The 12,256-nt window shown below is 43.7% G+C and overlaps 1 protein-coding gene across 1 annotated transcript in view; it reads left to right on the forward strand.

Moving 5' to 3' along the window:
• TM2D1 (TM2 domain containing 1) overlaps window positions 1–12,256 on the forward strand; it is a 542,128-nt gene that overhangs the window by 245,633 nt on the left and 284,239 nt on the right. The window contains exon 5 of the mRNA XM_069642046.1: window positions 9,872–9,945. Coding sequence (XP_069498147.1) covers window positions 9,872–9,945 — 74 coding nt within the window. The remainder of the gene's footprint in view (window positions 1–9,871; window positions 9,946–12,256) is intronic.

The following is a 12,256-nucleotide window of genomic DNA, read 5'->3' on the forward strand; positions in this document are numbered from 1 at the left end:
ACCCCATAAATTGATAATATCCCTCTATGCCCACGGTATAGTGCTTTACGTGCCAAATCCCAGCGAAAACCTCAATTCCATCATGCAAGAAATAATAAAGTTCGGGTTCGTTTCAGGGCTAAAAATCAACCACTCCAAATCAATTATCTTTCCCCTGACTTCCAATACCAGAATATTTTCAGATGATTACAATTTTAAATGGGAGAGCACCCTCGTCCGATACTTTGGGATCCAGATGTCCATGAATTACCATGATATATTCAGAGACAACTACGAAAGCGTACTAAAAATTTTATGAGAAAATGTGAATAGATGGAAATCACTCCCACTAACTCTATGGGGGAGGGCGTCCCTGGTGAAAATGGTAATTCTCCACAAATTCTTATATCTGTTTTCTAATATTCCAATCCTGTTGTCGCGCCGCTTTCTGGGGACGGTGAGGAGTCTGGTGCTAGACTTGGTCTGGGCGGGTAAACTAGCGAGGGTAGCATACACATCCCTCACATTGCCGGTAGCCAAGGGTGGCCTTGCACTCCCTGATATGGAAAGATATTACTGGGCGGCTCAGGCTCAGTTTCTCAGCCACTGGTAGTCGACCCATTTCATTAGACCACATGTCCAGGTCGAACGAGCCCTGGCCTCACCAAATCTGCGGAGAGCTGTGGTCATTGGCCAACATGCCGTGCCACATGCAACATTGAATATAGTACAGTCCACATATGCAATCTGGAGGAAGATAGCCCAAAAGTATAACATACAGATCCGATACTCGCCTCTCCTGCCCATTAAATTTATTCCAGGGATACCCCTCACTGCTGAAAGTGTTCCTCCAATGGGTGGACAAAATCAAAATTTGCACGTTGAGCGACCTATTCGACCAAGAAACCTTCATAACGCCCCAACCAGCAAAAGAGAGAGGCAGCACCACCTCTCTATATATATTTATCTATTTCAGATTACGCTATGATATGCAAGAACTCATACCCTTGTTCCCGCAACAGCCACCAATGTGGCAACTATTACACAGGGTAATGCAGGCACAGGGAGAGGGAAAGTTGGTTTCAACTATATATAGAGCCCTCCTAAAAGACACTGTGCCAACAAATCCAAGAACAAAAGAAAGGTGGGAAAAGACATTGCAATCATCCATCCCAGAAGAAGAATGGGACTATATATTACAACAGACACAAAAGTGGCATAAGTTCTCGCGTCAAGCAAATTAATTTTAACTACCTGCACCAAACATGTTACACGCCAACCAAAATAAAATAGGCACCACCTGGAGTTAAACTCTACTTGTGACAGATGCGGCGTGCTGGCGGCCGATTTTTTCGCATCTCGCCTGGAGTTGCTCGGCGGTGGCCCAATTCTGGACAGGTGTGCTCCCCGAGACTGAAGAAATAATAGTTGAGGAGATGAGACCTGTGCCAACAGTGGCATTACTGGGGATGACTAAAACCTGGCACCGCCAACGAGGAAACTGGCAAACCTGCTACTGGTACTGGCACACAGAAGAATAGCTATGTCATGGGGACGGGGCCCGGCCCCCACACTAACAAAGTGGAGGAAGGACATCCTCTATTGCCAAGAGGAGGAAGTAGAATTCATAAGAACACTGCCTTTACATGCGAGGCCACCCAACATATGGGGACCTTTTCCAACACTGACTCCCCCTCACCATCGCCTAAGCCAACACAAACAACTAACCAGGTTGACTAGGAACCAACACCAACACGATGTACGGAGATGTCAACAGACTGCAGTAAGTGCGGCGGGGGAGTTTGGGTCAGCGGTGGGGGGAAAGGGAAAGGTTGTTGGCGCAAGTTGTACAGCCCGTTGTTCGGGCAATTTGTGTTATTGTAAAATGGTAAATGCAAAATAAAGTTTAAAAAAAAAAGTTAAGGACCTAAACACGTAGGCAAAAAGTTCCAGAAATACAATCCAACTAAGATAAGCTTGTGCATCACCTCCTACAAAAATTTAGCAATTGAGAATGCAACCTGGTCCATAGACGTCCAACTTAAGGAACAATTAAGTGTTTTCTCTGAAAAAGAAATGACCGCTGTTTAAAATTCAGAAATTCTCTGACGACTATCATTTTCAAAGACCTCTACCAATGTGCTACAGTCCTAATCCTGATGGATGAAAACTCGCTGCTGTACAGAGGTGGGAATGGCAAAGTACTGAATGTCGTAAGGCTAAAGGTGACTTGTAACTAATTAACCATGACATTTTAAGGATTGGCTATAGATGTAATGCTGTACCGGAACACTGAAGTTAAGTGGTGGGTGTGGGTTGCATCACTGAACCATCTCAGCGGACTAATTCTGTGGTTGGGTGTGCAATTTATAGGCATGTCTTAATGAGGTCAGCAGATAACGTCTTCTAAGAGCCAAACCAACAAATTATTTTAAAAATGTAGCACTGTGTGTAATATATGTAAACAGAAACGCCTTCAGTCGCAAACTTTATTCTGTGTGGTTATAAGGGTGGAGAAGCAGCACCACCCACGTAATGTTGCTAATTGATGATAGGCCCAATTAGGAAATATATGCAACTACTGGATGCAAATTCAACTTTTTCCCCCTCTACATTGTCTAATTAGAAATTGTTGAACCATCATATCCTTGAATGTAGAAATGATAACTAATCAAGCATGTTTTATCAAAAGGCCAAATAAACAGTGATTTCAGAAACATATATACCAGTTCCATTTTTCAATGGGAGCGTTACTAAGGGGGACCAAGAGTACAGTAGTCTTGGTAGCAAGTAACTTACATTTCTACTGGATTGTGTCCTCCCATCCATATTCTGCTTTGCACCCGCTTAAAAGAAATTTGTCAGCAGAGGGTGATGTGCGGCATTGATTTGATGTCCCCTGACGGTTACTATACCCACTTTCGTATGCAACATTGATGGTAGTACAAATAGCATGCACTGCACCCGTTGACTTAGATCTGTTTTTCCACATGAACAGCACGCTCTCAGAACGATTCGACACACCTCTGCGATTCTACTTCATAATTTCCTATAAAATTTTGATAATGTCTACTCCAAAGAAGGCTTCAAGGGATGTGTTGGCTGTGACTCGAAGAGGTCTATCACCGATCTGCACAGAATGTCTTTGGTGCCTCGGCGAGGAGTACGAAGTTGGAGTGCAGCTTCTGCCAGTCGATGGCTAGTAAGGCGTTAAGAGAGACAGTCAAAACTTTCTAAGTCCCCATCTTCTACTCCTCCTTTGAAGAGAAAAACATCCTAAGGTAGGTGCTCTACCAAAGGCAAGTTTCCAGAAAGGTCTAAGAAACGCTCCAAACATAGTGTTCATATAATTTCAAGCTCTCAAGATCTAGGAGCGATTCCTATCACTCTTTGTCTAGCTCTTCAAAAAAAGAAGTAGAAGAAACAGCGCCATTGTTCCTAGTCTTCCTACTCCTCACCTGACAAGCGTCTGGTACATTTTCCTGTTGAGACTGCTGCAGCAGCCGAATGAGAAGCGTTCTGTCAAATGTTGATGGACCTGTTTTCTAAGGCGGACCCTCCTGGTCCCTCGAAAGGGCTGAAGAAGGCTAGCGATCCCATCACGTATTCCAAGACCTTGAGGGAATCGACAGTCTTTGACCCGTGCACACAAAAGCCTGGATCAGAAGGCCTCAGAGATGTTTTGTATTTTTTATTGTATATGTATGTTGTCTCGAGTAGCGTTGGCGAGGTCAACCATAGAGACTTTATTGATGTCAAAAGCTTCAGGGACTTCTTTATGGAAGGAGTCGACATCGAAGGGCCAAAATGCTAGTTTTAAACCAAAATCTAAAAAGGTTTTTTCAAGTCCTTTTTATGAACGTTTTGGAGCACCTAATGTTCCAGAGGAATTGATGTCGGATCAATCTCATTAATAGGATTTAGCTGTTTGCCTTAAAGATGCCAGTGGGCTAGATACCTCACCAGAGGTGGATTTTGATAAACCTGATGTAAATGCTCACTCTAATGCGGCATATAGAACCCTGATGAACAGGGTGTTACAATATTTGGGTTGTGGGCATCCTGCAAAGGGCATAACCCAAGGAGACCTTACGGACATTCTGGATAGAGGCCCTCCCAAGGAGCCTATGATACCTTTTCACAGAGCTAACAAAAACAATTCTAGAGAACTGGCAACAACCAAACACCACTCCTGCTGTGAACAAGGAGTTGGCAATTAAATACAGGCCTTCATCTGTTGACCCTGATTTTCTCTCCAGATACCATACTCCAGAGAGTTTAGTGGTGCTGGTGGTTACTTTAAAAGCCACAGATCATCCCACCATCCTACCAGATGGGGACAATAAGAAATATGATGCTTTAGCCAAGAAAGTATTTTCTGCAGGAAGCATGGCACTTAAAGCTATTAATGCATCATATGCCCTAGCTACGTATAGATTCAGTTTATGGAATGTAGTTTCCCAGGCAGCAAAAAACATTCCAGAGGTTGAAATTCTAGATGGTTTTAACAATATCATTAGTGATGGCAAGGAGGCTTCCTGTCAATTCCTCCAATCGCGGTTTGATCAATCATAATGCTTTGGTCGGTGTTTGGGCTCATCAGACGTTTTACACGGCTACGCAAGTCTGGATTTGCCCGTGATGTCCCACCCAAGCCTACTGGACATGCCCTTTAATGGGCTTAACCTTTTTGCTCCAAAGGTTGACAGCTTTGAGGTGTTAACTTGGAGAAGCTGCAAGTTTCTAAGGCTGCTGCAAAATCTTTGGGGGCGACCATCCGTCAGCTGCAATAGCAACACCTGCATTCACAAACTTGGAGGGTATTCCTTTCGATATTACTCCTCTTTTGACCAAAGAGGAAGAAGCCAAGCTACCTAAAGAGGACAGACAAGGTTCACATGTGCCCCTTAAGGCCTTTGGGGAAAGACTGCTCAGGCAGCCACCTCTGCATTGTCCTCTGTCACAGCCCCAAAACGTTTCTGAGCACTTTGTGCACACGACTCCAGTGGGAGGCAGATTGACTCAGTATCTGCAAGAATGGCATTGTATTACAGATGCATGGGCCCTTCAGACAGTGGCTCAAGGGTACAGTCTCCCATTTCTAAAAAGACCTCCAGATTCTCCCACGCAGTCTCTTTGGGAACCAGACCCACTCCTTATTCAGAAGATTCTTTCAATGTTATAGAAGGGTGCAGTGGAAAGAGTTCCTGTAATGGAACAATTCCAGGGTATCTCATACCTATTTTCTGGTTTCCAAGAAAGACCGAGGATTGCGACCCATCTTGGACTTGTGACGCTTCAGCAAGTTCCTCAGGAAAGACGGATTCAATATGGTCACTCTTTGTATATCCTCCAGGCCCTGATGGTCCAGGATTGGATAGTGTCACTCGATCTTCAGGAGGCTTACTTTCATGTGCCTATACATGCCAAGCACAAAGTACCTGAGGTTCGACACTGGCAGTACTGATTATCAGTTTCGAGTACTGCCTTTTGGGCTGACTTCTGCCTGAGGGTCTTCACCAAGTTGATGGCGGTGGTGGCAGTGAATCTGAGGGGGAGGGATTCACATCTTTCCCTACCTAGCGGATTGGCTGATCAGAGCCCGCTCTTACGAGCAGGCTCGGGAACATCTCAACAGCACCTGCCACTCTCTCCACAAACTGGGCTTATTCTTTAACTTCAAGAAGTCCCAGTTGACACCTTCCCAAAAGCTGCAATTAATTGGAGCGGTCCTGGGCTCTTCCTCCCGAGTTGAGGGCTGCTCATATCTTGTAGATGGTAATGAGATTTCAGAACGCCCAACACCTAGTGGCATTCGATTTTTAGGTTGATGGGCCTCATGGCATTCTGCCAGAAGCCCTCATAAGGATGAGGTCCCTCCAGTGGGCCCTCAGATCCCAACGGTCACAATTCTGGCAGAATGACGGACCTTCTTCAGGTCCCGAGCGAGGTCGAACAGGATCTCCTATGGTGGGCCTGCGTGGAGAATGTGATAGGGGAATCTTTTTGGCAACCGAAGCTGGAGAGAACAGTAGTCCCAAATGCTTCCTTCACGAGCTGAGCACAATCATACTGGCGCTGATGGCCTCTTTCATTTAATTTATTGAATTTATAAAGCGCCTTTAGCCAAAAGAGTTATTACAGAATATTAGAAAATAGTCAAATATACATGAAAATGCAAAAAACTGCTAAACACAGAAGGAGGGGAGATGAACAGAAAGGTCCTAAGTAGAAAGAAGGGAGAGAATGAGGTTTCAGGTTAGATTGAAAAATACTCTGTAGTTGATATGGGAAAAGACTAAGCGGAACAGAAGAATTTTAGTAGCATGAAATGAGATATAGGGGGGAGTACGGCGGATGTTAAAAAGGTCATAGCGACAGGAGCAAGCAATAGAAGAGATATGCAGTTTAAAGGAAAGTCCAAAATTACATGCAGAAGAGGAAAAGGGCAGGCAGGAAGAAGGAAAGGAGAGAAAGCGGAGGAGGAGTAGACTGAATAGTTGAAGCCGGAAAAAACAGAACCTCAGTCTAGAAGGATGAGGTGTAGAAAATGAGAAGTATCCTGGTTTGGACCGCAGAAAGGCAAGTTGATACAGTGGAGAGGAGAATCGAGTCAAAGGAAGAAAAAAAGAGAACGATTTGTGGATCATCTGCGTTCAAATATAAGGAAAGATTAAATGAAGGAATAAGAGCAGAGAGTGGGGTAGTGTGAGAAAGAGAAAATTAGAGCATCAAGTACAGAACCTTGAGGGACACCGTAGAGAAGAGGAAGTGAGGAAGAGGTGTGTCCAACCCAAGTTACAGAATAGGACAGCGGAGAAAGATAGGAGCACAACCATTCAAGGACACACCCAGTAATACCCAAATAAGAAAGGGAGGAAATAAGAAGAGTTTGATCAACAATATCAAAGCCGCAGATAGATCAAGAAGAATAAGTATAGAGGAGAGCTTAGGATAATGAGCAAAGAGGAGTTTGAGACATGCAAAAGCGCAGTCTCAGTAGAATGAGGAGGATGGAATCTAAATTTGAGAGGTGGTATGAAAGAACATCCGATAATGACGGACAACACAGTGGCCATGCATTACCTCAACAAGAAAGGAGGTGTAGGGTGTCTCTGCGGGGACGCAATTCTGCTTTTTGGGAACTACTAAACAGGATTTCTCTGTCGGCTGTTCTAGCTAGAGAATAGGTTACAACTGTGGATGCGCTGAGCAGGCAAAGCACATTCTGTTGGCTCAGGAATTCCATCTAGAGATCTACACTCTTTGGGAAACCTCTCGAGTAGATCTGTTCACGTCCAGTATCAACAGGAAATGTTACCTGTTCTGCTCCAGGAACTTTCCTGATAGAGGAGCTATGGGGGACGCGTTCGTAGTGGACTGGGCATTTCCACTATCTGTCATTCATCATTTCATCATGAGATTGACGACGTTCGGGAAGTCCATGATCCTAATTGCTACGGATTGGGCCAGGAGGACGTGGTACCTGGACCTTCTAGGCCTTCCCATCTTCCCTCCATTCTGTCTTCCCCAGAGAGGGCACCTACTCTCACAAGAGGGAGGCTGTTTTCACCCAGAAATCTGAACCTTCGTGCCTGGTTTCTGAGAGGTTAATATACACAGTTTGGGACCTTCTGCAAGATGTCATGAGGGTGTTGCTTTTAGCCAGACGATCAGCAACAAAAGTACTATACCGCTGCCATTGGAACAAGTTTTGCAGCTGGTGTAGAGCTAACGGTATTGATCATTTTACTTTCAATACACCTGCAGCGCTTTCTTTTTTGCTGCATCTAGACAATCTGGGGCTGCAGATGACTACTGTGAAGGGTTACCTAGTGGCGTTATCCATTTTTAAACACACGACAGACCAAGGATCTTATTTTAAGATGCCAATACTAATTCAATTGCTCAAGAGGTTGACAAATACGTTCCCTTTGGTTCCCTTTCTGGTCCCGTCCTTGGATTTGAATCTGGTTTTAACCTTCTTTTTTGTTGTTGTCATTAATCTTTTTATGAGTTTTTCAATCCACTTAACATTCATTCACGTTTTGCAAATAATCAAATAGTTGTCTAGAAATGTGCCACTTATTCCTACAGTAAGATCCTGGGCCTATGCGTCGCTCCCCCCATATTTCATGACCTGTCGCATTCCCACCAATGACACCCCCTCCCCCCCACCCACTAACGTCCCCTTTTCCCCAATTGATGAGCCTACCACTTCCGATATTGGAAGCGAGGGTAGGCTCCCAGTTAGCCTGGCCATTGTAACCTTTGGCCCTCTGAGTCAGGCTGACCCAATCTACATAGTATGGGGGCCCGGGTCAGTCTGTCCCCTCCCATTTATGCCAGATAGTATTGAAATTTGGGGGACAACCCTGTGTTTGATATACCCTGTGTTCCAGTGCCATACAGTTGTCTACCACCATTTTCCAGTAGGAGATGTGCGGTTTTGGTTATAAAATTCTTAATGGCAGCGCCATTTGAACCTCTCCATTCTTCTCCACTTAGGTTGTTAACTCTGAAAACCATCATTTTAGTAGCCATCACATCTACTCGCAGAGTGAGGGAGCTACAAGCGCTGCCATGTAACCTCCTTTTACAATATTCTGCAAAGAGAAGGTAGTCTTGAATGTACGTCACGCCTTTCTTCCCAAGGTTGTCTGAATTACATCTGACACAAAAGATACCACTACCGGCTTTTTACCCACCTCCTCACTCTTCAAAGGCAGAAAAGAGGATTCACAGGCTAGATCAAAAAGGGCTCTTAACTTATACATTTCTACAATGGAAAATGTCAGGTAAGACGAATAACTGTTTATTGGTTAAACAGGCCACAGGCTAGGCCAAACCGTGGCCAAACAAACTGTTTCATTGTATCATCCTATGCATTTCGTAGTGCTGCTCCATTGCGGGGGACAATGTCCCTGAAAACCCAGGATCCCGTTCTACCAAATGAGTGTTTACAACTTAAGCACTTCAAAGAGGTGTTCCAGTACAGGACATTTGTAATGATACCTGGTCCTCGCTACACACTTTCTCAAAGCATTATTGCTTACTCAGTCAGGTCAGGATGCTCTGGAAGGGCAGTTCTGAACAACATCAATGAATAGTGACAACAAATTCCACTTCTCCCACCTCCATCTACTAAATCTGCGATTAAATCTGCGATGGCAGCTATCAAAGATGAGGACACAATCCATTAGAAGAACAAATTCCTTATCCCTGGTAATGTTCGTTCTATTGGATGTTGCTACCACAGATTACTCCTCGACCCTCCCAGCCTACCCCTCTGACTGTGGCTGAATTCTTTAATATACTTCTCTTTTTGAACACCCATGCAGGTTATATAATCCTCAAGTCAGTTGTGCATAAAGAGGAAAAGACTGAGCACCGAGGCAACGGGTGCAGTGCATACTTTTTATACTACCATTGATGTCCCGTCCGGACACAGGAATGGTAACCGCTGAAGGACATTGAAGCGATGCACACAGTGCCCTCTGTGGTCGACTTTTCTTTGTGAGACTGCAAAGCAGGATATGGCTATATCAAAGATGAGGAATCCATGGAAGGAACATCCAGTAGAAAGAACATTACCTGGGATAAGTTATTTGTTCTGCTATTTTTTGTCAGAAACAGTCCCCTCTTCAAAATGACAACTAGTTTTCTTTCACTTTAAAACTTTGCAATCTGTGTGTCCTTGTTCTTTAAATAGGTTAAGCAGCCACGTATATGATTAAACTTGTTGTGTTTTTTTCTGTCGGAACCAAGTGCACTGCTTCCTTTTATTGCGATTGTGTGTTCTGGTTCTTCAAAAAAACACAGTTCATATGCTTTTCATTTCAAATAAATGTTCACAATGACTTGAAATTAATCCATATATTTTTTCTTTTAGGCATGTTAAAGTTCTGCACTGTTGGGTTTTGTGGTATTGGAAGCCTAATTGATTTTGTTCTCATATTAATGCAGGTGCGTTTATTCTTCATTTATTTTCCTGATTTTCATGCATTTCAATTACTGCATTACATTTTAAAAATCATTTTCCATCTTGACGAATGAATCCTTTGTCTTTCAAATATCCTAATTGGGTAAAAAGTGGTCCATAGTCTGTATGTCTTAAGAACTATATCATCAAACTGTGTCATTTTCTTAGATCCTAAAAAATAAAATTTCTCATTGGGCTATGAAATTACATGAAAGCCACTTTTCATGTTCGCTATGTTAGTTCAACTGTGACAAGGCTCTGCTACCTTTGACTCGACAGATATTTTGCACTACAGCTACCATCAGGCCTAGTCTGCATTATCAATGATTATGGATGATAATTGTAGTAGTAGTCTAAAACATTCACAAAAACCGAATGTTGCAGACCCCTGAGTTAAGGTATTAAAGAAGTGAATGATACTTGAAGGACACCAGCTGCACTAGAAACATGCAACCATTTTTAACAAAGTGTGGGAATAGTGCCAACTCTGGAGTATTAACAGAAAATGGGTTCAAGGAATATGCCACAAAGATTTAGTTCTGGTCCGCCACTGAAGTACATTCACAGTATGGCTCACTCTGTCATTCATTTTTCTCTTGAACATATACAACCTTTAGTTGTGCTCAGGCCCCATTTTTAATTACATGTGCAGTTGAGTGAGCATTTTTCTTAGGTTGGCTGTGCAAGAAGAGTATTCCGACGGCATGTTTCTCACCCTCTGTGCCATAGCTATGCAGTCAGTGTCTGGTTTGGCGAATCTTGGGATTCAGTGCTTCTCCCCGGGGAGGCGAGCCTGCTACGTGATACCCTCCCTAGTTGTCGAGGTTAGGGGGACCTCACCGGCAGAGACTTCTTCCCTGGGGATAAGAACTCCCGTTCCAATGAGGAACTCCCTTCCCGACCCATTCATCAACTCTATGACAACATGTCAAACCTGTTGCGTGAAAAAATGAATCCCTGTATATCTGCTATTATGATAATTTGTATAAATACCAAGGCCTACCTGGTACTAAGGCAAAGAAAACCCATGGAATCATAATGAATACCACTCAGAAACTTACTGGGATGAAGAGAACCAATAGTTATAATGAATAACACTCAAAAACCGAAGGAGGACTTCCATGAGACTCTGGGGAAGCTCCAGTGCAGCGTCATAAGAGTGGGAGGAGAGAGAGACCCGGGAGATTCAAACCAGCTGTTAGAGGGACGCTGGTAAACTTGATGGAACACTACTTCCCAAGCAGGGGAGAAACCTTTGAAGAACATGTACCCAAGCTGAACTGTTGACAGGACAAACCAGAGAGAGTCTGTCAGCTGGAAGGTAGTCACAAGAGGGACACGCAAGCCAGAAGCAATGCTCAGCCGATACTGGGTTGTTTGTACCATGTTGTTAAATTTATTGTTAGATCACCCTGCATGCTCTCTGGAACCAGATCCAAGGCAACAGGGGGTGGTCTAGGACAATCCACTGTTCCATAAACATTTAGGCCTTTATTATGGGTGAGTAGGTGTGCCTGGGTTTATCCCTTCACCATGGCAAAAACTTTGCCTCCACAATCGAGATCAGCTAATGTCTTTGGGCCGTGAAAGAAGTAATACTCTGTATAAAGCTGTATCTAATTTAATTTAGCCCAGGGAATTTTCTCCTTCTTTCCTCCACTCCACATGCCCCCAACTTTAACAATATCTCCAAGTGCAGACCAAGTCAATTATCATCTGTACATAGTTATTGGTCAAACTACTGAACCTAATGTTTTAACTCCCAACATGTCTGGATGGGATACTGGCCCTTGAGCAAAATGCATTGTTCACCTGCCATTGTATAAAAAAGTATACATATGAGAATGGATGTACATGGCTTGAGGTTTTCTACATCTTCCCAATCATGAATAAGTAGGTCACTGGTTAATTGAAGAGTAAGAGGGATCAAGAATCAAATCAATGATTTCCTCTCCCTCGCTGTACTTGATTTCTGTCTCACCTCAGAGCATGGAATATGTGATTCTTGTTCTTGAAGCCCCACCACCCCATGCATCCCTCTCAGAGATGGGTCTAGTTGAGGTGTCTGCCTTTGTGTTAGAGTACTAGCCTCCCTTCTGGCAGTCTCCAAAGAAAGAAGGAAACATTTGGGAAAACAAGCCCATAAGGAGTGGTTAAACATGCCATGCACAAAGATATTCTGAGGAGATCTCATTTCTGCGCTGATGCCTGCTAGAATCTGCCTGGAAACCTGTTTGCAATTATACCACTATGTTTAGAAGACAAAGGGGGAAGGACTTTCAACCCATAAGCATG

Source organism: Ambystoma mexicanum, chromosome 1q, assembly GCF_040938575.1.
Source record: "Ambystoma mexicanum isolate Mex_15411 chromosome 1q, UKY_AmexF1_1, whole genome shotgun sequence".
Taxonomy (NCBI): domain Eukaryota; kingdom Metazoa; phylum Chordata; class Amphibia; order Caudata; family Ambystomatidae; genus Ambystoma; species Ambystoma mexicanum.